Source organism: Stomoxys calcitrans, chromosome 5 (genome assembly GCF_963082655.1).
Source record: "Stomoxys calcitrans chromosome 5, idStoCalc2.1, whole genome shotgun sequence".
In the NCBI taxonomy this organism is placed as follows: domain Eukaryota; kingdom Metazoa; phylum Arthropoda; class Insecta; order Diptera; family Muscidae; genus Stomoxys; species Stomoxys calcitrans.
In genome coordinates, this window is record NC_081556.1 from 6,065,832 (window position 1) to 6,092,288 (window position 26,457).

The following is a 26,457-nucleotide window of genomic DNA, read 5'->3' on the forward strand; positions in this document are numbered from 1 at the left end:
AGTTGGGCTAGGCCAGTCGACATCCTTCTTCAAGGATCGGTCCAGATTCGTGTATAGCTGGTGCATAGACCGATTTCTCTATTTAAGATGTTGGGCCCATAAAAGACGCATTTATTGTCCGATGTCGCCAAAACTTGGAACAGTGAGTTAAGTTAGGTCCCTCGACATCTTTCTGCAATATAGCTCAAATCGGTCCAGATTTGGATATAGCTACCATATAGACCGATCTCTCGATTTAAGGTCTTGGGCCCATAAAGGGCGCATTTATTGTCCGATTTCGCCGAAATTTGGGACAGTGAGTTGCGTTAGGCCAGTTGACATCCTTCTTTAATTTGGCTCAGATCGGTCCAGATTTGGATATAGCTGCCATATAGACCGATCTCCAGATTTAAATCTTGGCCCCATAAAAGGCGCATTTATAATCCGATTTCGTTGAAATTTGACACAGAGACTTATGTTAGGCTTTTCGACATCCGTATCGTATATTGGATATGGCTACCAAAAAGACCAATATTTTTTTCTACAAAATTGAAAAATGTCTTGTACTTATTATGGGGGCATAAATTTTGCATTTTTCACCGGATTATGACGAAAGGTGGTTTACATATATACCCGAGGTGGTGGGTATCCAAAGTTCGGCCCGGCCAAACTTAACGCCTTTTTACTTGTTAATTACTCATTTACCTCTCTTAATTCAGTTATCGAACTTGGTTTTAGGATGAATTAATTATATTCATATTTTTAGAACACTTTTATAAAACACTGTTTTTTTCAAAACGAATTTGTCAACTTCGCTCTAGGGACAATAGCTACTAACTGAACACGTGCACAGTCAACTGCCGTCTTATCAGCCGTAAGCTTAAACAACACATGAGGCTAAATTTTTCCGATAGAATCAAAGAAAAATATGTGAAATAGCGGTATTTAGACGCTCACAATCACAATGTTGCATATTCGCAACATCGGGCATGAGAGGGTTAACGGAAGTTGGCTAGCAATTTTAAGTAGGTATCCAAAATATGTATGTTCTCCTCAATTACAATTATTTTCTGTATATTGGTTATGCTCTCACAACCTTTAATTTCGATAAATTTCAACTCAGAAATCGATTAAAAAGCCATAACCGGCAATTACAATTTAATTGACATCATGATGAGCATGAATTCTCTTTCTTCTTTTTTTGAGAGCTGAAGTCGTTACAGTACAAATGTCAGCAAAACATGGCTATTGCTTAGCTGTTAAATGACTTCTTCCTATCATAGCCGCAGTGTTGCCATACATAAATAAATGTATTTTTCAACGAATTTTTGTAAAAAAATTTTAATTTCGACATGGTTTTTGAGAAAAAGAAAACACTTTTAACCAACTTTTTGAAAAGAAAGTAAATAGTCAGTCGAATATAAAGAATAGTTGACTCAACGGCAGGAACTAGAAGGCATTCTTGTACTCATAGCATCACAATGATTTCTAAATTAAATAACTTTCGGCGTTGTTTTTACTCTTATTTGTAGGGAGTGTTTCGGAAATTCAAATTGTTTAGTATTTTCTGATACCTACTTTAAAATTTACCCCAAATTTTCCACATTTGACCACATTAAAATAAACAAAAGTAAAGCACTGCTTACATTTCCCTTTCTAATTAATTGGTATGTGAGGGCGTTTTGTTTAGAATTTCCATATGCTTTCGATGTTTTTCCCCACTCCCTAGGTTATCTCAATTATTGGATGGTTCATTTGGGAGTAGTTTGGGTGTTTGTTGATGTTTGGTCACTATTGTGATGCCCCAATTCGATTTGCGTCGCAACTTGAAAAGAAAGTCATACACAGTGGACGTTACACAGGGTGTCATTATTTGAAGTGGATCTCATTGAATTGGTGTAAACAGATATGAGATTTTTTCCAATTTGTTTAGATTTGAGAGCAACAAACATGAAACAAATTCCACAATTATCACAGTCCAACGCTAAAGACAACATGGTGGCTTGGTGTTGTTACAACCAACCACTTGGAAAATTTTACAATTTCATTAATTGATACACTCAAGTTGGCACTTCGGATCGGCAAAAACTATTTGTTTTGTTTGAATGGCTATCGTATTTAGACTCTTTCACAATACTTGGATATTTGATAGTTCTTGATAAGAAAATTCCGGCACTCAAAAGCAAGAACGATTTTAACGAATATATTGCTACTGCAAATGCCAATTTGCCCACGAACATTTATTCCATTAAGGAACAGGGACAAAGAAAAAAAACTATTTTGGAGGAATATATTTTGCTACCAAATTTATAATAATACTCAAGCATATAAGTAATACCATTTCTTACAGAACAACCTGATTACTAAATTGAGGCAGCACCACTAATAATGAACATTTGCATGTATGTATGGGCTGTATCTTACTAACTTATACGAGTATTGAAAAAGATTTTTTTCGAATTGCTCCGACTCTACAGAATAATATATGAGTAATAATTTTTTGAAAAAGTTATCTGTGTAATTTTTATTATGAATTTTCGTAAAATAAGCCAAGGAAATTATTTTTGGAAAAAATTTAACTTTCTTAGAACCTTTATATTTTGATGGAAAAAAGAGAAGTGTGTCATAAAATTAATTTTAGTACATTTTGAAGTCCACTAGAAAATAGGGAAAATTAAAAAAGAAAATATATGCCTTTTCAATTTTATTTTTGATTTTAAATTCTATCTTTTTTCTGAATCCTGATTTCTCGGGAACTATACTGCATAAAAACACTGAGTGTACATTTTATTTATCAGGAAATGCGATTGCACCACAAGAAGGGGTAGAGGTCTAAAATGGGTTAATATATTTTATTCTTTATGTTTCCAATTTCTTTTTTATTTGTATATTTATTTGTTTTTTTTTGTATTTTTTAAATTTTGTATCTTTGATTTAATATTTTAATTTTTTATATAAATTTTTTTTATATCAATGTTTTCTATATACTATTTTTTTAATATTTTATGTTTAATCATTTATATTTTATTTTTTTAATTTTATTTTTTGTTTTTGATTTTTTAATTTTAAATTTTTTTTCTACTTTTTATTTTGTTTCTTTTTTGTATTTGATTTAGTATTTAAATTTTTTTATAGTGAAGTTTTTTATATATTATATTTTTTTAATTTTTTATCTTTGATTTAAAATTTAAAATTTTTATATTAAAATTGTCTATGTATTATTTTTTTATATTTTATTTTTAATCATTTATATATTTTTTTAATTTTTTTTTAATTTTTTATTTTAATTTTTTTTGTCTTTAATTTAATACTTAAATTTTTTTTTATATTAAAGTTTTTTATATATTATTTTTTATTTTTATCATTTATATTTTTTTATTTTATTTTTTTGTTTTCATATTTTTTAACATATTTTTGACAGGATATTACTGATGAGTTTGGTGTGGTACGAGGGTTGCCTTTTATATTTTAGGGTGGGACAGCCCTTGTGTTGCAATCTGCCAACTGACAGCTCTATCGTAAAGCTTGACATTTTTGGGGTTATACGTAATTAGAACGTTTTGGCATACGAGCGCTTTTTTGTGTTATTAACAGATTTACCTCGCCCGAATAATGGAATTAAATCGTGAAGTTTTTGTGCGATTATTTATTCGAAACACGTCTACGACATCGTGACAGGTGATGAATCGAGCATTTACGCAAATGCAAGCAAATGATCGCATGTTTTTTTTTTTTGGTGAAGCTGGATATGTCGCAATCGTTCCACTAGAACAACGCAGAACTGGCTGACTGGTGCACAACCATTTGTTTGCCGCTTGTCCTCCTAGAAATCAGGAAAAATCCAACCGCCGAAGAAAGATCACTCTTCACCACGACAACGCGAGCTCTCACAAATCTGTTCAAACAACTGCATTTTTGAGCAAACAAAACATCCTTTTGATGAGTCAACCGCCGTATAGCCCTGACTTGGCACCGAATTATCCCGTACTTAAAAAATAAAATGAGAAGTCAACGTTTTTTCGCACCTGGAGAAGCGGTTGATGCGTTCATAATGCATGTTTTGAAGATACCTTAATCAGAGTAGCAAAAGTGCTTCGAAAATCGGTTCAAACGCATGCAATAGTGTATAGATCTTAATGGAGAATATTTTGAATTACAATAAAGCGATTTTCGATGATTAATATTTGTTTTTGTTCTCTAATTCCGAAATTTAAAAGGCAACCCTCGTACCAAACAAAATCGCGATATAGGAAACCAGTCAAATGCTTTATTTGTTAGTTTTTATACCCACCATCATAGGATAGGAGATATTTGCATTTAGTCATTCCGTTTGCAACACATCGAAATATGAATTTCCGTCCCTACGAGGTATATATATTTCGGATCGTCGTAAATTTCTAAGACGATTTAACGATGTCCGTGTGTCTGTCCGTCGGTCTGCTGTAATCACTCTACAGCCTTCAAAAATTGAGATATTTAGCTGAAATTTGGCATAGATACGTCTTTTTGATGCAGGCTGCTTAAGTTCCTGAACGGACCAAGTCGGACCATATTTGGATATAGCTGCTATATAGACCGATCTGCCGATAAACGGTCTAATGTCTATAAATGCTTTATTTTTTATCCGATTTCGCTGAAATTTGAAACAGTGAGTAGTTTTAGGCCTCCTGACATCTGACAAATATAGTTTCGATGGGACTATATTTAGATATAGCTGCCATATAGACCGATCTGACGATAAAGGGTCTGAAGCCCATAGAAGTTTTATTTATTACCCGATTTCGCTGAAATTTCAAACAGTGCGTTACTTTAAGTCTCCCGATACCTGACCTAAATATGGTTGAGATCAGACTATATTTGGATATATCTACCATATAGACCGATCTGCCGAAAAAGGGTCTGGAACCCATAAAAGCTGTATTTATTAGCCAAATTTCGCTGAAATTTGAATCAGTGAGTGATTTTAAGCCACCCGTTATATGACCCAAATATGGTAATGACAGCTTTTAGATATAGCTGTCAAATACACCGATATGCCGATTAAGGGTCTGAAGCTCATAAAAGGTTAATTTATTTCCCGATTTTGTTGAAATTTGAAATAGTGAGTTCTTTTAAGCCTTCCGATATCCAACCCAAATATGAGATCAGACTATATAGCTGCCATATAGACCGATCTTCCAAATAAGGGTCTTAATCCCATGAAAAGCAGATTTATTGTTTGAAAATGTTACTTGTATATGAGTTTTCGGGACCTGAACAAAATATGATCGAGACCAGACCCTATTAAGATATAAATATGGATATAGTGTGGAGTTATAATAAAATAGGATGATTATTATATACTTGTTTAATTTGGTCTAGATCGGTACAGATTTGGTTATAGGTGTCATATAAAACGATTTCTCCATTAAAGGTCCTGGCCCTATAAAAAGCGCATTTATTATCCGATTTAGTTGAAATTTGGCAATGTTAGTTTTGGTATACGTGTCCTATATGGTACAGATCGGTTTATATTTGGATATAGCTGCCAAATAGACCAATGTTTTGTTCTACATCACACTTGAACAGTGACTTATATTTATTAGACCACTCAATGCACGTACCGAATTCGGATGCATACGTTATCTAATTTTCACCGGATTGTGACAAAAGGGGGTTTTTAGATATATACCCGAGGTGGTGGGTATCCAAAGTTCGACCCGGCCGAACTTAATGCGTTTTTACTTGTTTATTTATCAATTTTATTTTTTCTTTGTTTTTATTTTTTGGTTGTTGTTTTTTTTTCAATTTTATTTTTTAATTTTTAATTGTTTGTTTTTATTTTTCAATTTTATATTTTAATTGTTGTATTTCTTTGTCCAACTGAAACCAATAGATTTATTTTTGCTTAATTTTGAATAGAAAGCAAAATAACAACTTTTTTCAGAAAGTTGAGGCAATGTGGTGTGCTATAAACATATTACCCTATTTTTTATTTTTAATCTATATATATATTTTTATTTTTTAATTATATATATATTATTTAATTTTTTTTTGTTATAAATGGTTTTATTTTTTAAATATATATTTTTAAATTTTTAATTTTATTTTTTAATTATATTTTTTTATATGTTTTGTTTGTTCCTATTTATTATTTTCTATCTTCTCTATTTTTAGATTTAGATTTGATAGATTTTCATATTTTTCATAATTTTATGTGTTTATTTTTTTCATATTTTTCTTATATTTATATAAACATCTAAAATAAATTTTTTTAGTTGTTATATTTGTATGTTTTTTTATTTATTTTTTATAATTTTTATAATTTTTTTTTTTTAATTTTTTTCAATATTTTTATTTCTTCCTCATTTTTTTTTCAAATAAATTTTTTATTTTAAAATAATTTTTTTAACTCATTGATTGCTACCATTATACCTACACCTACAAACGCACTATTTCATCTGTTTATGGAACCTGACAGTTCTTTAGAAAATTATTTTTAAAATTAAGGTAAATTTGTTTTGCGTTCCTTCAAATTAAAGAAAGGAACTCACCCAAATACATACCTATGTGGGGTGAACATACTTTTAGATCGAGTTATTTTTAAAATCATCACAAACCACAAGGCTTTCTCTGCCAGAGGGCTGGCTGACTGACAATATGATGGAAGCAATGAATTCTTAAAATTCAAGCAATAAGGCTGACGTGTGTGCAGGCAGTACATTTGAGAACAAATTTCAGAAATCATTTCCATGCAAAAAATCCCATTAATCAACATATTACCATAAATTTATGCAAGATTTGTGTTATTTTTTGTTTAATTACAATCACTCTAGAAAAAATGAAAGACATTCTGATGATTAGCGAACAAAAAACAGAGCTATGGAGAGCATGTACGCACACATTTCGAGAGGAAAATATGGACACTGAGTAGAATGTGCGTGCTATGGCTTTGCCATATGTCCGATCTTTATTCATTTATTTTTTTATTTTACGGCTAGTTGTAGTAGGAATGGCATAATGGACCATCATTTCCCCCAAGACTGAATGACTGACAAAAAAGAATGAGAGAGCATTTGCCATTTTCAATTATTTCATATGGAAAATTTAAATAATTCTTGTATGAGGTCACTTATTGTGATAAGTGAGTGCGTCTTCATATTTCGATTTTAAGCAGAAGCATAATTAAATTTTATTTAATCATTTAATTAAGTTTTTCAATTGTGTATATTTGATCTTTGAGAAAACACTTCCATGTACCCCAATTAATTTATTTTGTTTTTTTTTTTTTTTTGTCTTTGCAGCACTAGTCCTGGTACTCTACAAGATGTAACAATGGAAAATCCATGTAAGTTTATTTTATGTTTTTTTGGGGGATATAAGAATTTAATGGCTATTAGGAAATGATTTAGCAATGAAATTTTGAACATTTTAGAGGCCCCTAAGAATACAAACATGGTCCCGATTGGCAAATTTTGTTTGCCTCAATCCAATATAGCTGGAGTGAATGACTAAGATGTTAGAGACAAGAAGGAAAGATATAGACCCTTGATAATAAATCAAAAGCGATAAAATAAGGTATAGAGTGTACAGTTGTAATCTCGAAGTAGCAATGGTCTGCAGCCAGCGGTTTTTATACCCACCACCGAAGGATGAGGTATATTCATTTTGTCATTCAACACATCGAAATATCCATTTCCGAACATATAAAGTATATATATTCTTGATCAGCGTAAAAATTTAAGACGATATAGCCATGTCCGTCCGCCTGTCTGTTGAAATCACGCTACAGTCTTTAAAAAGAGAGACATTGAGCTGAAACTCTGCACAGATGCTTTTTTTGTCCATAAGCAGGTTAAGTTCGAGTTTATCGGACTATATCTTGATATAGTCCCCATATAGACCGATCCATCGATTTAGGGCCATAAAAGCCACATTTATTATCCGATTTTGCAGAAATTTCGGTTCAGATTTGGGTATATCTGCCATATAGGTTTTGGGCCAACAAAGAGCGCCTTTATTGTCCGATTTTGCCCCAACTTTGGGACAATTTGGGGACAGTGTGTTGTGTTAGGCCTTCCAAATTTGGGACAATGTGTTGTGTTAGGCCTTTCGACATCCTTCTTCAATTTGGCCCAGATCGGATCAGAGTTGGATATAGCTGCCATATTGACCGATCTCTCGATTTAAGGTTTTGGGCCCATAAAAGGCGCATTTATTGTCCACTGTCACCAAAATTTGGGACAGTGAGTTAAGTTAAACCCCTCGACATCTTTCAGCAATATGGCACAGATCGGTCCAGATTTGTATATAGCTGCCATGTAGACCGATCTCTCGATTTAAGGTTTTGGGCCCATAAAAGGCGCATTTATTGTCTGATTTCGCTGAAATTTGGGACAGTGAGTTGTATTAGGCGCATCGACATCCCTCTTCAATTTTGTCCAGATAGGTTAAGATTTGGATATAGCTGCCATATAGACCGATCTCCCGATTTAAGGTTTATTGTCCGATTTCGCCGAAATTTTGGACAGTGAGTTGCGTTAGGCCCTTCGTTAGCATTTTTCAAATTGATCCAGATCGGTTAAGATTTGGATATAACTGCCACATAGACCGATTTTTCAATTTAAAGTCTTGGCCCCTTAAAAGCACATTCATAATCCGATTTCGCTTAAATTTGACATAATGACAATAATAACAAAAAGACCAATATTTTGTTCTACAAAGTTGAACAATGACTTGTTCTTATTAGACCTCTCAATATCCGTATCAAATTTGGTTCAAATTTGACCATATTTCAATAAAGCTGCTATGGGGGCATAAATTATGTATTTTTACCGGATTATGACGAATCCCGAGGTGGTGGGCATCCAAAGTTCGTCCCGGCCAAACTTTTTACTTGTTCCTATTTAAAATCAACTGATTTTGATGAATTGGCGAACAAATTAAGCGAAAAATTTTAATGGCTTTGGCAGTATATCTTAAGCTGTTTTCAATTGATATGTAATTGACATGATGTATCCATATAACTTTCTTTATGAATGTTGTTGTTGTTGTAACAGGTGTATTGTACATTGAGGCGGCAGCCCTTGCCGATGAAAGATCTCAATCAGAGTGCATATTATACACAAACAAGGTCCAACAGACTACAACAACATATACATACCAGATGCAGCCGCCTTTCTACTGGACAAGGATTGATTGCCAACATGCTAGACGTATCCCGCTTGTAACTAGGAACCACACTCTCATCTACCCAGCCAATCCCACTAAGACTAAATTTCTTAATCTGGATATTTCACAGAATCCAGCAATGATACTAAGTATGAAGACACAAAAAACTGTTGTAACAACAAACACATTGCATTAAAGGTCTAACAAATGGTATGCAGTTTTAACCCTCGGCTCTTGCCAATATTGCCTTTCTCGCTTTTGTTTCAAATTCAATGTTAGTTCTGTCAAGCAAAACTATACCTTTGCCCGAAAGGCAGTGGACATGTCAGTCAAGTCCAGCATATCGTGGAAACTGCCAAAAAGTATTATAAAAAATTAGTTATTTATATTGCAGAGCGAGTTAAGACTAAGATTTTTTTTAATGTAAAGAATTCCCGGTCCAATAATTTTTGGTGTTTCCCACACTAGGACGTTTAATATAAACCAACGCATATATTGTATAACATATGAATGTATGAACTATGCGTGTGTACATTTTTTTATTGTTCTTCTTGCAACGGAAATACTCCAAGAAATATGCATTGAATCCATGGTCAGTGCTGAAAAGTTGGCATAGATTCAAAAATCCAAACAAATTAAAAAAAAACAAACAATTGAGATACAAATAGTACACAGAAAAAAATAAAAATCGTTTTCAATCACAACATTAATTAATCCAATTAATTCTTTCTTTAATTGAAACTGCTTCAATCACCGTTTTTGGAAAAGTAATTGAAAAAGTTTTCAATTAAAAAATTGCATATTCAATTAAAAAATATTTAATATATTAAGTGATCAATTAAAAACTTTATTGAAATTTTCAATAAATTTTTTAACTGATCCAATTAAAAAAATGATTGAAATTTTCAATAAATTTTTTAATTGATCCAATTAAAAAATTATATAATTTTTTGAAAATTCCAATTACTTTCTATATTTGGTACGTAGATGTTTATCTCCTGAAACATGAACTTGAGGTGCGTTGTTTGGGAAAAGATCCATGGGCAATCGTATACAAAAATATTTCGGGTTTCGAGTAGGGGTGCCCTATAGAATTGTTGTTGTCGTAGCAGTGTGTTGTGCATTGAGGCGTTAGCCCTTGGCCAACGAATGACTCCATCGGGTTTATTCGGCATGTAGAACCGACTGCCATGGTATTGCTATAGATTTGTCGAAATGTGTGACTCATGAAGTCAAGACCCAAGATCGGTTTATATGGCAGCTATATCAAAACATGGACCGATTTGGCCCATTTACAATCCCAACCGACCTACACTTGTAAAAAGTATTTGTGCAAAATTTCAAGCGCCTAGCTTTATTTCTTCGAAAGTTAGCGTGCTTTGACAGACAGACGAACGGACGGACATCGCTAGATCGACTTAGAGCGTCGAGACAATCAAGAATATATACTTTATGGGGTCTTAGACGAAAATTTCAAGGTGTTACAAACGGAATGACTAGTTTAGTATACCAACATCCTATGGTGGTGGGTATAATTGTAAAATTTTCAATCACGACTGTAATCAAAAAAAAAAAATCCTATTCCGTTAAAAAATTATTGAATCAATTAATTTTTTAATTGATAAAAATTTTATTTTTAATTAAATTTTTAATGGATCATTTTATTGCAATTTTTTTTCTGTGTACCTACTTAACGAGTTATATAGGTATGCAGAGATGGGATTTGTACATCTATAAAGAAAATATTGTTGCAGTATTATACCATGTTCAGACCAAATCTGTTTTGACCAAACGACTCGTTTTCCCTTCAAAGAGCTCTGAAAACGACTCGTTTTTCCTTAACAGTTTATAAGGGCAAAACGACTCGTGTTTGCCACAAAGACGAATCATTCAAAGCATGTGAGCCCAAATAAATTGTGCTAAATAAACAGCCCTGGATAATGTAAAAAATAATCGAATTTTTTCCAAAAAAAAAAAATTTAAATCACTAAAACTTTATCCGTAAAGCAAGAAGAAAAAAAGATTAACAATAGTGCATCATAAAATTTACGTTGGAGTGTGATTTAATGATTCCTTAAGGTTTAAAAGATTCTTAGGTTTAAAAAACCTAATTTATTTAAAATTTGGTTAAAAGTTTAATTTCTATCTTTCAACATTCTGATTTTCGCTTTTTATTAATATTTGTTTGTTAGGTAGCACATTTAAAATTCGACTTAATCGAATACTGCCCGTTGCTCTCGTGTGCTCTCTCTCTCTTCCTCTTTTTAGTAGACTGTGTGTGCCGCCACATTAAAATTAATAAACACACATTTAGTTGGAAGGGAGGGGGTGGGGAGGGAATATGTATTTTCAAGCACACATCTCAGCTGGCTGCTGTGTTGTCGTTCGTTTTTCGTTCAATAATATCTGTTAGCATGTAAAAAACACCCCCACTGTTCTTATTTTGAATTCTAGACTGCTTTGGATTGTCTTGTTTTTTGTATTTTAAACAATTTGGCTTTGGAAAAATGTGAAAGGAAATTTTAAATTTCCTTGAAAATTAAAGATACATATGTACATTCGTACGTACATTGAAGATATTCTAGCAAGAGACACACGGGCCCCACGCAATTCATATAAACCGCGATTAAGTACCAGAATTTCGCAATCAAGCAGAAAAAATATAAATAAAATTAGAAAATTGCCCTTACATGGTGGTGGAAGCATAATGCATAGAACTAGTGGAATATCCAATAGAACTGAAAATGAAAATTGTTTAATGGAAAATAATGACACCAATGTTGAGGAGGAAAAATATGATTACTTTGAAAATGATCGTGATCGTGATCGGGCGGGTCATTATCAATATGGAGATTTTAATATGTCAAACCAGGGTAGCAGTCACCATGAATGTACTAGAACTAACCTTAAATAATTATTTTCCTTTTTTTTGTCTCTAGATGGTGTGGGCTATCGTTCACCCTGCGTTAGCTTGCAACAACCATTTCAAGGCTCTACATCACCAGCTGGCCAAGGGCGTTCTGTGCGGGAATTTGAAGAACAAATGGCCTCATTGCGCAAAGAAAACTTCAATTTGAAATTACGCCTGTATTTCATTGAGGAGAGTATTCCTGGCTATCAGCAGGCTTCGAATTCTTCAGAGGGTCAGGAGACGCTTATGAAACAACTCATCGATGCCCGTGTGGAAATGGAAATTTTGCGCAAAGAGATTCAGGAGAAACAAGATCTTCTCAAAGAAGCCGCTCAGGCTATGACCCAAATGGAGAAAATACAAAAAGACACCGAGTTCAAATACCAAGAAATGTTGGAGGAACTTAAGCAGAAGAATCAATATTTGGAAATGGATCGCGAAATGGAAAAATCCAAAGGAAATGCAGAACTGATGAATGATTTAATGGGACGTTCGGAAATCCAGGAGAATATAAATGCATTGCAAAGAGTATGTAAGCCCTTATTGGTTTATAAGACAAAATTCATTCTCTAAATTTCAGATACGCCAACTTGAGGATTTGCTTAGGCAATCCGATGATAAACTAGAGGATTTCCAACAGCAAATATCAAAACTTTATGAGATTTTAGCCAAACGTGATGAGACCATTCGAGAGTACGAGGACAAAGTCAAAGAGTTGGCCTTCCAAAATGCAGAACTTCTGGAAAATGCAGAGAACCGAAATATGGAATTAGTTACTAAAGAGGTAAGTGCTTTTGTGTTCCATTTTCTTTCACATTTCATATAAACTTCAACCCATTGCGCTAAGGTCATTTGAAATTTTTTTTAATTATAATTTCATTAAAATCAAAATCTTTAAAGCGTTCAATAAAAAGCCTTCGCTCTGCGAATGTTGAAATGAAGGCTGAAAACGAAAAACTTTGCATTGCATTGAAAAGCACTCAAGACAATTTTCGCAAGGAAATGTTCAATACAAAAATGTGCGAAAGCCAATTGCATAATCAACAAGAAGCCTTAAGTAGAATGCAAGTAAGTCTTTAAGACACCATTTGTTGTATTTGTTGTGGAAAAGAAATATTTTTGATACAACCACTGGTGGAGGTTTTATGATCATTCATATAATGAAACTGAAAAGTAAGGTTGGTCTAGCGGCGAAAATAGAAATCTTAAGGCTAGAACAGAATGAGCGCGTTGAGCTTTGTTGTTGAGCGTTGCGTTGAAAAATGCAACTCTGCAAAGAAATCATATAAAAGTAACGTGCAAAAATTAAACAATTTTTAACTTTGACGCCTAAAAAACCTACTTCATGTGCGGCATGACTTGATTTCAGTCGTCAAAGTTAAAAATTCTTTAACTCTCTTGCGTTGCTTTTGTGGTTTTTTTTGTAGAGTTGTATTTTTCAACGCAACGCTCAAAAACAAAGCTCAACGCACTCATTCTGTTTTGGTGGAGTAACATACCATATGCACGCATTAAAAATGCAACTCTGCAAACAAATCCAACAAAAACCAAGCGCCAAAGTTTTTAACTTTGACGTCTAAAACACTATATCACGTATGGCAACACAGAATGACGCTCAAGTTCAATCGTCAAAGTTGAAAATTCTTTAACTTTTGCGTTCGCTTTTGTGGGATTTGTTTGCAGAGTTGCGTTTTTAATGTGTGCGCTTAGTCAGCTTAAAGGTGGAGTTATATACTATGCGCGCGCATTAAAAATGCAGCTCTGTAAACAAATCCCACAAAGGCAAAGCGGAAAAGTTAAACAATTTTTAACTTTTTAACTAACTGAAAAAGAAGTCCCTTATCATTGAGCTTAAAACTTGAATCGGACTGGACTCATTGATATGTGAGAAGTTTTCTTTGCATATGCAAAGAAAATGTTATCTTTTACTCCAATGGGGTTTTGGGTCAAAATCCTTAGAATATGTCGTAGATTATGATTTTTGACATACGCCTGGTGAATCCTTAGTATTTGCAAATTTTTTTTACGACCAGGATCTTCCCACAGAATTTTTGTAGTTCTTCCGACCGTTTCACTTCCACAACGCCACATGTTCGCCGGTCGTCTGTCACCCATGCCAATAACTCGAACTGTTGCATTGCCGTCAATGCCCTTTATTCCCCCTGACTTCTTCAGGTTGGGAGCAAATGATACGGTCCGTGCCATACTCATTGATCCTATACGCATTCTGCCATGATATTGGCCTGCGTAATATAGTTAGGCAGCCGGAAGCTAGACTGTGGGTCCTGTTTTCCTTTCTAGCTATGCTACATCCGTGTAGCACGTTATACCAGAGGCAATACCAGACATCCGTCAGACCAACAGTCTCTCTGTTGTTGCTAACAACATTGTCTTACACTTGACCTCAAGTGCATCTCGTCCGTTTCGACAGAACGACTTACCTAATCCAGCCAATAATAAAGGTACTGAAGCCTTTAATTATTTTGAGTCCAAGCTACATAGACGAAACCATTAGTAAAATGGTATCAGCAATAAGATGATATAACAAAACTAGCAAGGAAGATCGATTGAACTATTCTAACTTATACCAAAGATGCTTAAGCTTTTAGATCTCTCAAGCCTCAGTAAAGTGTTAGTCCTCGACTGATGAAGTGAAACTGTAACATGATATATTCAGCACTGTTTGACCTTTTTTAATCATTCAAGGAATACCAGTAGTACTCGACTGTAGTGGTAGAATAACAACTACAATAAGTCATTGACTAATTGTATACTTATGTGGCCTGACTCCCAGAGCTGTCTGTTCAGACTTGGCTATAAAAAGAAGGCCCCTTACCATTCAGCTTAAACTTGAATCGGACTGGACTCATTAATATGTGAGAAGTTTGCCCCAGTTCCTTAGTGGAATGTTCATGGGCAAAATTTGCAAATTTACGTGCTTTCAAATGACTTTCCGGTGGCAAGGTATATGTCATATAGTGCCGTGTTTGAAGACCTATAACAAGTCTAGGGGAAGTCCTCTAAGGCTTAGGAAAGTTAGTGTGCCAAGAAATCTCTTTACTTATAGAGGAGAGTCCCAAGTAGAGCTAGCTAATAGAGTCATTAAATCAACTGTTATATCAGTTACTATATTTAAGTATGTTCTATTTTTTTTATATACCCATAAGGCGTTACTTTTCAGTTTTCAACCAAACTAATATATTCGATATACAATACAAGATTTATATTTCATATTTGCTTCCACGCTCCATTCCTAACCAACATCATCTTACTGTTTAATAATTCACTTATTTTCCTCATCACTACACATATGTGTCTTTTTTATTTTGCAAACCCAGACCACAATAGACATTAAAACTGCAAATACCAAACGTTTGTTGGAACGAATTCAAGAATACGACAGAATGGTCACAAATATCAATTTGGAATGCGATAATGTAAAACGGGAGAATAGATTCTTTCAATTTCTCATTAATAAGCTAAAGAAGAACTTAATTCAATGCAGCTATAGTTATGAACAGCAAGATGTTTATCATAGAAATGTTCCTTCAATGTCAAATATTCCCAACCAATTGGCAGATCTCAGTGTGAAAACTTTCAATTTTGCTCAAGACTATGAACTCAAACGTAAATTATGTGTAAATATTTGCCAAACCAATTGCGATCCATTGTACAGTGAAAGAAGAGGTTATGTTGATTTTTTACTTGCCGCAACAAGCTTTGATGAGAAAAGCCATTTGGCCTCAAAAAATGATGGCCCTTTAAAACCCAAAGGTGACAAATGTCAAAATTTATTTGGAGGTGCAACAGGTTTCCCCATACGCTATACCGTTAGCGATGCAAGCACTTCCAAGACCAATAAACCAAATCAGAATATGAACCAAAATAAGGAATTCAATTCAAGTTTGATGTACTGCAACAATGACTATTGCCTACACAATGCCTTTGAATAAATTCATATAGAATGAATGCCTTGGGATGAATTTAAACAAATGATAAATTGCAATTTAAAAAGAAACCTGAATGCAAGTAAGTCAGAAGGAAGGAAGGCATTTCCCTTGAACTCCTAATAAAATATGGTCAAATTTATTTAGTACAATTAACGTTATGCTCCGATAAAGGCCGCCTTCACACATTGATTGTATTTGTAATAACTTTTCAAAGTAAATTTTATATCTTGCAAACTCCATATATATTTTTAATTTATTTTATCAACCATGTGATTTATTAACTTTTGTGATATTTCAATTAAAAGAAATCCGTCACATTTTGTTTTTAAAATAAATTGGTAATGAGTTAATAACAATGCTTTTTCATTAATATCACTATACCCACACTGGGTTGAAGGTTATGTTAAAATATGTTGGTATCCTACTAAGTTCATAATTATCACTCGACAACTTCTTTAACCCTTAGAGCCAACAGCTTAAACAGGATTTACAGAAATGCAAAATGGAGATAGCCGATAAAATGTGTGTTGTCCAAGAATTGGAGGAAAAACTGAGCACAAGAGATCAACTATATGACAAAGCACGTTTCACCATACAAAAATTAATGTTGCATATTAAAAATCAACAGGGTGAAATTAATCGCCTCAAGAACCATAATTCCAGTCAACAAGCAGAATCCACTAGTATGCCAAGTAATGAAAAGGAGGTATGGGGCAAAATAATCAATTGTACACATATTTTAGAAAAAATACTTTACCTAATTTCCGCATGCATTTTTTAGACTAATGTTGTTACTGGTATAAGTGGTCTAGAGGTTACCGGCTTTTGTGCATCTCTTAGCGATTCTGAGGCCATTAATGACTTGTCTTCGACCCAAAAACAAAAATATGAAACCATCATTGAACAACAAGAGGCAACCATACAGACACTGAGAGCTGACGTTAAAAAGAAAACTGCCGATTTGCAGGTAAGTTAAATATTTATTAACGTACATAAAAAGATTAAGAAACAAACAAAGAAATGAACTATACAAAATCGTTGTCAAATATTTAGGGAAGTTGGAACTTTTTCCAACACATTTAAAAGCATGTCCAGTATGCTGGGTCAATTTGTAAGGAACAAAAACTACTCACCAAACGGTTATCAAAATCGTAATCTACGACAAATTTTAAGAAGTTTTGTTCAAAAACCAATAGTATTATGGCTGTGTGTCGAATGGTAGCAAAGTTGTAGGGATAGTAAAAATATGACATTGTGGTGAATAATTTTTGAGTAGTCCAGGGGCTAGTATGATTTTTGACAGCACAGCAAATTTTGACGTTTTATTGAGCAAAGTCCCATGTCAGTAATTGTAAATTGATTTGCTTTTCGGTAACCAACTTACGTGCAGCATAACTTAGCCGCAGACGTCACTAAATTTAAACGATTTATTTGGCAATAAATAAGTAAAATTATTATACCCTCCGCCATTTAATATATAAAGAATATATATACTTTATATTCTTGATCGTCGTGACATTTTAAGTCGAACTAGCCATGTCCGTCCGTCTGTCTGTCGAAAGCACGCTTACTTTTGAAGGAGTCAAGCTAGCCGCTTGAAATTTTGCACAAATACTTTTTATTAGTGTAGGTCAGTTGGGATTGTAAATGGGCCCAATCGGTCCATGTTTCGATATAGCTGCCATATAAACCGATCTTGGGTCTTGACTTCTAGAGCCTCTAGAGGGCGCAATTCTCGTCCGAGTATTATGATTCAAATCCGACCATGTTTTGATATAGCTGTCATATAAACCGATTTTGGGTCTTGTCTTCTTGAGCTTGAAGGCGCAATTCTTATCCGATTTGGATGTAATTTTCCACGTGGTCCAACATTTGTGCGAAGTATGGTCCAAATCGGTCCATAACCTGATATAGCTGCCATATTAACCGTTCTGGGATCTTGATTTCTTGAGCCTCTAGAGGGCGTCACTTATTGTATTTAAACATAGAATGAAAATTAAAAAAGACAGTCGGTTATGATTTATTCTGCTCAGTCAAAGTAACTTATTGTGTGGCTATACTATGCACTCAATGAACGAAATAGTTGGTGGACAGTTTAATGAGTTGGGAGAGATTTTGCAGTATTTTGCAATAGACGACGTAATCTATTTTCTTCAAATGTTCGCAGTGAATAATGATTCTGTGATGAAAAAAAGGGATATGTGGTAGGTCGCCTTCCACGAACATACCCATAAAGTACATGACTGCTTTGGGGTTAAGAGGTAATGGGATGAATGGCTTGATAAAAGCAATATGGCGCCATGTGCCCTGCGGGTTATATCCAAAAATTACGTCCGCTTTGGGTTTTTTAGAGGTAATGGGATGAAAGGCGTGATCAAAGCAATATGGTGTCTCTAAAAGAAGGTATAGCAAATCTGACAGAAAAATGGCGTCATGTGCTCTGGGGGTCATACTAGCCTCTAGAACCTACAAACATGATAAGGTAGCGAGGATTTTAGAAGTATGGTATTAACAAAACATTTAAATATAGATCAAACTTTCAGAAAGCCCCAAAAAGGACTTAACTGACATGTAACCTAATTATGACAATAGAGGGTTCAAATTCAAGATATTTGAGATATCCAACTTTTTGGGCAAAGTATGTCAAGGGCCGTCAATCTAGGTATCAAATAAAAAGGGTTTAAGAGTAGAGTACGAACTGACATTGACTATATAAAGTCAAGTATTTGAGCACCCACCTCTCCTTAAAATGTTAATAAACCGACCTTTACCCCATTAAAGCATTTTGGTTTTATTAAAATTTATTTGGAAGTGGAACAAAAACATTGTCGATCAAGTCTCAGTACATTGCGGTTCGAGGAGTGGTTAACCATAAGGCATACCAATTGTAAGAATGTAGACCCAGAAGAACCTATGAAGGCTTGCATTCAAACTTATCTACAGTGAACTTCTATACAATGAAGCTCTCTCTATAATGAACAAATTTCAAAAACACTGCTTTTTCCTTCCCATATTCTTGTATTCTGATCTCCTTATAGTGAATTTCTATACAGTGATGTTTTCTTTACAATGAAACTATTTTGCATGTGTAAATTTGACTTATGTGCGTTTCTGTCTCCTTACATGAATTTTTCAAACAATTTTCTGTTACGCACACTAACAGCTCTATGTACCGAAAACAAAATTACTTATATTGAGAAGATTCTTAAAAATAAAAAAACGAACAAAAGAAGAAAGTCATATCAATGACAATTTTGGCATCAGTTAGTAGTGTTCAGTGAAACGATGATGACGCAGCGCTGTAGCATTTCTCTGGAAATAAATTATTTATTATCAATAAAGTTGAAGAAGGAGTAAAAAAAGACGTAGCTAAGCAGTTTGAAATTCTGCAGTAAACGGAAAAGGCTTCGAACCTGCCTTTTTGAGGATGTTTAAATGGGTCACTGCTGCACGTGGTAAAAGTCTTTTATCTGTTATCAGCATTTAACATTGCAGAAAACAAATTCAACTTTTTGAACTTCTAAAAACTTCCTACATATTTACGTACATTTGTGACAATTCTGGACGAAAATTTTTGGTTCAAAAGCATTAAAAAAATATTTTTGTTTTAGAAAATTAAAAAAAAAATAGTTTTGAAACTCAAAAAACTAAAATATTAGGAGAAATATACATATATAATGACATTTAGCATATGGAAATTGCAGAAAATGTTTGCCGTTTATGCAAACAATTGTTGCTTTCCCATTTCCAGCAGACATTTTTCTGATATTTCTAACAAATTTCTCTGAATGTATCTCTTTTGCAATATTGTACACAATCCTTTAAATCCAAGATGCAACCATGAACACTAGAAGTTTATATTACAAATTAACAGAGGGCGCAGCGGAGAGTGCCTGGGTGGGCTAGTAATTATTACAATTACAAAGCTTGTCAGACTAAAATTCAGAATATTCTAAACTATAGCAACTGTTCTGACAAGCGATCAAAGTGCTGTTAAAACTGTCAAAGAGCTTTGAACAAGATTCTTAATTACTGTTACATGAGTGAGAGTTCTTTATCTTTTTTGAGAGAGCATAATTGTGAAGAGCAATCAATTGCACTTTTGTAAATTTAAAGCAATAACAATGGTTTATTATTATTTGAAAATTTTGTAGCAGTATTTTATTTATCTGATTTTTTTATTTTAAAATCATTTATTTATTGTTTAATTTCATTGCCTTAATATTTGCTTGTTGTAACTTATGTTTGATTTTCAAACTAATGCATGTTTCCCGCTTACTCTCTTTCTCTTCAATCTTCCATTAGAATTTTGTAAACAAGGAGCTATGGGAGAAAAATCGTGAAATTGAACGCCTTAATAAAATGCTAAGCAATAATAGTGGTGCCACAAACTCACCCACATCACCACGCAAAAATAATTCAAGCCAAGACAATGGAAATGAAGGTCAACAATCATTTTCAGGTGTGGAATATGCCAAGGCAGTGCAGCGTAATAAACTGTTGCAGCGTAAAGTTGATATTCTTTTGCAGCGTTTGGGTGCCGAACGTAATACGGATGCAGTTATTTCACAGTTACGCATCGAACTGAAACAGGCTCAGGCCAATGCAGAGAATGCGGAGAAGTGGCGAAGACAATGTGCCGATCTATGTTCCACTTTATCTACGCGACTGGAAGAGTTGGCAGGTTTTCTTAACTCATTGCTCAAGCACAAAGATGTATTGGGTGTTTTGGCGGTGGAGAAACGTAAAGCTATGCGTAGAGCCGTGGATCGCAGTTTGGATCTTTCGAAGAGTCTAAATATGACTCTTTCTGTATCCGGCATATCAATGATTGACCAGTCTTTAGCAGAGCTGCATAATCTCTCCGATATATTGGGCGATGTGGATATCGGTTTAGTCAATGAAACATTTAACTCACACGAAGAGTTGCATGCTGGCAGCCAACAACAATCCATCGAAACATTGAAGGCAGAGAATAAGGCTCTAAAGAAGGAGTTAGACAAACGCCGCAGCGCTGACAACAAAAAAGAAAGACGTTCTCTTCCATTGAATGTTATGTTAGAGAATCGGGAAAGTGAATCCGAGGCCTGGTCAGAGCCAGACCGCAAGGTTTCCTTGGCCCGCATAGGCTTAGAAGATCATTCAGCTTCACTCTTGCCTCCGGCAGCTAAGGAGCAACCCAATACCCAGCAGGCTGAAACAGATAGTGACTTCAGTGAATCAGCCCAGCTGGATAGCCGCGCCATGAAATCGCGTAACCAAGAACGAATCAATCAATTGGAGCATATCATCCAACAACGCGATAATCGCATACTAGAGCTTCAATGTCAACTGGTCGATGCCGACAATCTGCTTAAGAAGGAGCGCATTCGCGTCGACGAGGTGACCAATGAATTGGAAGAATTAAGAAACCGCAATAAGGAATTGCACGATGATCTAGTAGCCATAGGTTCCCAGGAGCCTTCAAATGTTTTCAATGAATCTATGCTGCTGCAACAGATCGAAGAAAAAACTCGTTCCATGGAGAAAATGCAAGAAGAACATGAGCGTTTGGTAGTGGAGTCACGCTTGGCCGAATTGCAAATTAATTCGATGAAAGAAGACATGGAAAATATGAGAATAAAACACGAAGAAGCTCTTACACAGGCCAATGAGAAAGAGCAAGAGAAACTCAACCAGCTGCGGCTAGAAATGGAAGTCTTGTTGCAACAATCTTTGCAAGCCAAGGAGGAGGAATTTGAAGGTCATCGCAAGCAGTTAGCTGATTTGCAACGCTTATACATGGAGGCTCAGCGTACAATAGAATGTCTGCATGAAAATGAACAAGAGCTGAAACAAACCCTAGTCGAATCAGAGTTGGCCGCTAGAAATTTGCAGAAACAAATTGATGAGAGTACTTTGAGGGCTTCCAAGGCTACAACGGAGCGTGTCAAAGCACTGAATGATAAATTACAATTGGAAAAACGTTTTGAAGAGTTGAACCAGGAATTGAGCAGCTATCAGCAGCAGGTGCTGGAACTGCAAAACGAAAGAAAGAGTCTTATGGAAAGTTTAGCTGCAGCCGAGGCCCAAAAAGTGGCCATACAAAATCAACATATGAAGAGAGAAGATGTCTCAGGCTATACATCAGAAGAAGTGCCCATGGCTGCGACGGTGACAACAACAGCGGGAGCAGCAGCCCAAACAGTGGCCCAGCAACGCACGCAAAATTATTCACCAGATTTGGGTATAGAAAGCGATGCTGGTCGCATATCTAGTGCGGAATTAAGCAGTGCTCAAATGCCGCTGCTGAAGACAGTGGAAATCGGTTCCATTAAGAAGGGTGATCAAAACTCTAATGAAGGTAAGTTGATATGTAATAATTACAAGGCATGTTGTTGTAACGTTCTCTCTTTTCAGAACCTTCAGATTCAAGTTTGGAAAATATAAAGCCATCCAATGTCCCGCCCACAGCTGGTGATCAAGAAAATGCCAACAAAAAGCACGATTGCGCCAAGGTAGACCAAGAAAACGCTGAATTGCGTCGTAAATTATTACGCACTAAACGTGCCTTCGAAGACACTTATGAAAAACTCCGCAATGCTAACCAGCGGAAAGCACAAATCGAAAAAGACATTAAAAATCAAATACTCAAAACGCACAATGTCCTCAAGAACGTACGTTCCAACATGGAGAATGAGTTGTAACGTACGTCGATGCCATCCGAACGATCCTTAGTTCACCGCCATTACAATTTCAACCAACATTCACATTTTGCACCAGTTAAATCAACAATTACTAAAGACACTTCATTACTTCAATGTATTATTAACAAATCATAAATTTCTATTATTATGTACAACAAAATGTTCGTTATAAGGACTTGAAGGACCATGAGTGAAGATCATGAGAGGTCAAGCCGACCCATTAAAGATAAACTCTTTTTTTCCCTTCACCTAAACCGAAGTAGAGGCTTCCTGGGGCTATGTTCGGCAAAGAATAGAAGTTTTGTGTAGAACATTGACCATAACTAAGTCTCTACCCTCACCTACACCTCTACATACGCCATATAACTTTTAAGTTTTGTATTATTGACTACTTAAATTTAACATTTAAACTCATCCTCAAAACTAAATTTTAAGTTTTTTCTCTCCTTTAAGATGTTACAACGATATAATAACGAACAACAATCCTCATCATTCATATTGAATGAACTGTTTCTCTACAATGCACGATTAATAATTAATTTATAAATAAAAACTCCCCTAAATCCTTACTCACATTAACCATTTACTTCTTTTTATTTCTTGTTTTATTTCTGCTTGTCTCGAATACAGATGCCTATTATCGTACGTTTTTCTTTATATACCAAAACAATTTCCTGCTTGCTTTTAATTTTAGCCTGCATTTGAAGAAGCTAAATAATGAGGCAATAATGTGCTGTTGTGTCCTCCCAAATATACAAACTACTTTATGGCAATTTACATCCATGCATATATATATTGTTCCTTTTTACCCCCAAATCATGAAAAACACAAATCTCCCAAAAAACTGAAAAACGAAACTCATTAATTCGAAATATTGTAACGAACGAATAAATCACATATTAAATGTTTTCTTTTTGTTTCTGTGCAAATGTTTTCTATATATGTATGTAAAGAATGCATGTACATTTTGTAAAAAGATGAAGAAAAGGCGAAGATGATATTACAAAAAACAAAAAAAAAATGTTTGTGTACAGAATAGAGTCAACCCTAGTTATATAGTCTTACGAGTTTAAGTTTTATATCGAAATGTTAACGAGTCAAAATAAAAATGAAAATGTTGAGTATAAATCCTTTTTTTTTATTATTTTATTTGTTTTCGAATCATCGAAAACTGAATTTAGAACGTATTTTGGATTTTCGAAATTTCCATTTTTAACTTAAAAACGCGGCGTTTTCGTTGCAAAAACATTCGATATTTGAAATCTGATAAAAGATTTCGAAATATTGTCTCATTCTTTAATAGAAACGCAAAAGTTTTAATGTTTTCAAAAAATTTAAATTTTGCAGATTTTTGAAAATTTCAACCACTTTATTAGCCTTGGCTAAAAAATCGTCAAAAAAAACTTTTTTTCGATTTTCTTAAAAAACTTTGGCGAATATTATATTTCTTCGAAAACTGAATTTAGAGCGTATTTTGGATTTTCGAAATTTCCATTTTTGACTAAAAAACGCGGCGTTTTCGTTGCAAAAATATAAGATTTTTGAGATTTGATAAGAGATTTTGAAATGTAGCCTCATTATTTAATAGATTCGCAAAAGTTTCGATGCATTCAAAAAATTTGAAATTTTGCAGATTTTTGAAAATTTCAACCACTTATAGCCTTGGCTAAAAAATTGTCGAAAAAACTTTTTTTCGATTTTCTTAAAAAACTTTGGCGAATATTATTCGTCTTCGAAAACTGAATTAAGAGCGTATTTTGGATTTTCGAAATCTCCATTTTTGACTAAAAAACGCGGCGTTTTCGTTGCAAAAACATTCGATATTTGAAATCTGATAAAAGATCTCGAAATGTTGCCTCATTATTTAATAGATTCGCAAAAGTTTCGATGCATTCAAAAAATTTGAAATTTTGCAGATTTTTGAAAATTTCAACCACTTATAGCCTTGGCTAAAAAATCGTCAAAAAAACTTTTTTTCGATTTTCTTAAAAAACTTTGGCGAATATTATTGGTCTTCGAAAACTGAATTAAGAGCGTATTTTGGATTTTCGAAATCTCCATTTTTGACTAAAAAACGCGGCGTTTTCGTTGCAAAAATATAAGATTTTTGAGATTTGATAAGAGATTTTGAAATGTAGCCTCATTATTTAATAGATTCGCAAAAGTTTCGATGCATTCAAAAAATTTGAAATTTTGCAGATTTTTGAAAATTTCAACCACTTATAGCCTTGGCTAAAAAATTGTCAAAAAAAACTTTTTTTCGATTTTCTTTAAAAACTTTGGCGAATATTATTCGTCTTCGAAAACTGAATTAAGTGCGTATTTTGGATTTTCGAAATTTCCATTTTTGACTAAAAATCGCGGCGTTTTCGTTGCAGAAACATTCGATATTTGAAATCTGATAAAAGATTTCGAAATGTTGCCTCAATATTTAATTGTTTCGCAAAAGTTTCGATGTATTCAAAAATTTTTAAACTTTGCAGATTTTTGAAAACTTCAACCACTTATAGCCTTGGCTAAAAAATTGTCGAAAAAACTTTTTTTCGATTTTCTTAAAAAACTTTGGCGAATATTATTCGTCTTCGAAAACTGAATTAAGTGCGTATTTTGGATTTTCGAAATTTCCATTTTTGACTAAAAATCGCGGCGTTTTCGTTGCAGAAACATTCGATATTTGAAATCTGATAAAAGATTTCGAAATGTTGCCTCAATATTTAATAGTTTCGCAAAAGTTTCGATGTATTCAAAAATTTTTAAACTTTGCAGATTTTTGAAAATTTCAACCACTTATAGCCTTGGCTAAAAAATTGTCGAAAAAACTTTTTTTCGATTTTCTTAAAAAACTTTGGCGAATATTATTCGTCTTCGAAAACTGAATTAAGAGCGTATTTTGGATTTTCGAAATCTCCATTTTTGACTAAAAAACGCGGCGTTTTCGTTGCAAAAACATTCGATATTTGAAATCTGATAAAAGATCTCGAAATGTAGCCTCATTGTTTAATAGATTCGCAAAAGTTTCGATGCATTCAAAAAATTTGAAATTTTGCAGATTTTTGAAAATTTCAACCACTTATAGCCTTGGCTAAAAAATTGTCGAAAAAACTTTTTTTCGATTTTCTTAAAAAACTTTGGCGAATATTATTCGTCTTCGAAAACTGAATTAAGAGCGTATTTTGGATTTTCGAAATCTCCATTTTTGACTAAAAAACGCGGCGTTTTCGTTGCAAAAACATTCGATATTTGAAATCTGATAAAAGATCTCGAAATGTAGCCTCATTATTTAATAGATTCGCAAAAGTTTCGATGCATTCAAAAAATTTGAAATTTTGCAGATTTTTGAAAATTTCAACCACTTATAGCCTTGGCTAAAAAATTGTCGAAAAAACTTTTTTTCGATTTTCTTAAAAAACTTTGGCGAATATTATTCGTCTTCAGAAACTGAATTTAGAGCGTATTTTGGATTTTCGAAATTTCCATTTTTGACTAAAAATCGCGGCGTTTTCGTTGCAGAAACATTCGATATTTGAAATCTGATAAAAGATTTCGAAATGTTGCCTCAATATTTAATAGTTTCGCAAAAGTTTCGATGTATTCAAAAATTTTTAAACTTTGCAGATTTTTGAAAACTTCAACCACTTATAGCCTTGGCTAAAAAATTGTCGAAAAAACTTTTTTTCGATTTTCTTAAAAAACTTTGGCGAATATTATTCGTCTTCGAAAACTGAATTAAGAGCGTATTTTGGATTTTCGAAATCTCCATTTTTGACTAAAAAACGCGGCG

The 26,457-nt window shown here is 33.9% G+C and overlaps 1 protein-coding gene across 3 annotated transcripts; it reads left to right on the forward strand.

The window, feature by feature from the left end:
- The first annotated feature begins 11,599 nt into the window (after window positions 1-11,599).
- On the forward strand, window positions 11,600-23,804 carry LOC106095137 (centrosomin). 3 transcript variants are annotated; one of them, XM_013262397.2, is made up of 9 exons: window positions 11,600-12,002; window positions 12,069-12,568; window positions 12,621-12,824; window positions 12,941-13,108; window positions 16,457-16,696; window positions 16,772-16,957; window positions 20,296-22,333; window positions 22,390-22,487; window positions 23,307-23,804. In XM_013262397.2, exons 1-9 carry the CDS (start codon window positions 11,681-11,683, stop codon window positions 23,379-23,381), a joined length of 3,831 nt encoding a protein of 1,276 aa, XP_013117851.2. In that variant the 5' UTR covers window positions 11,600-11,680; the 3' UTR covers window positions 23,382-23,804. The 3 variants fall into 3 exon arrangements, with proteins under 3 accessions (XP_013117851.2, XP_013117858.2, XP_013117836.2); XM_013262404.2 differs by having other exon boundaries at window positions 23,371-23,804; XM_013262382.2 differs by lacking the exon at window positions 23,307-23,804 and having other exon boundaries at window positions 22,390-23,255.
- The last annotated feature ends 2,653 nt before the right edge of the window (window positions 23,805-26,457 follow it).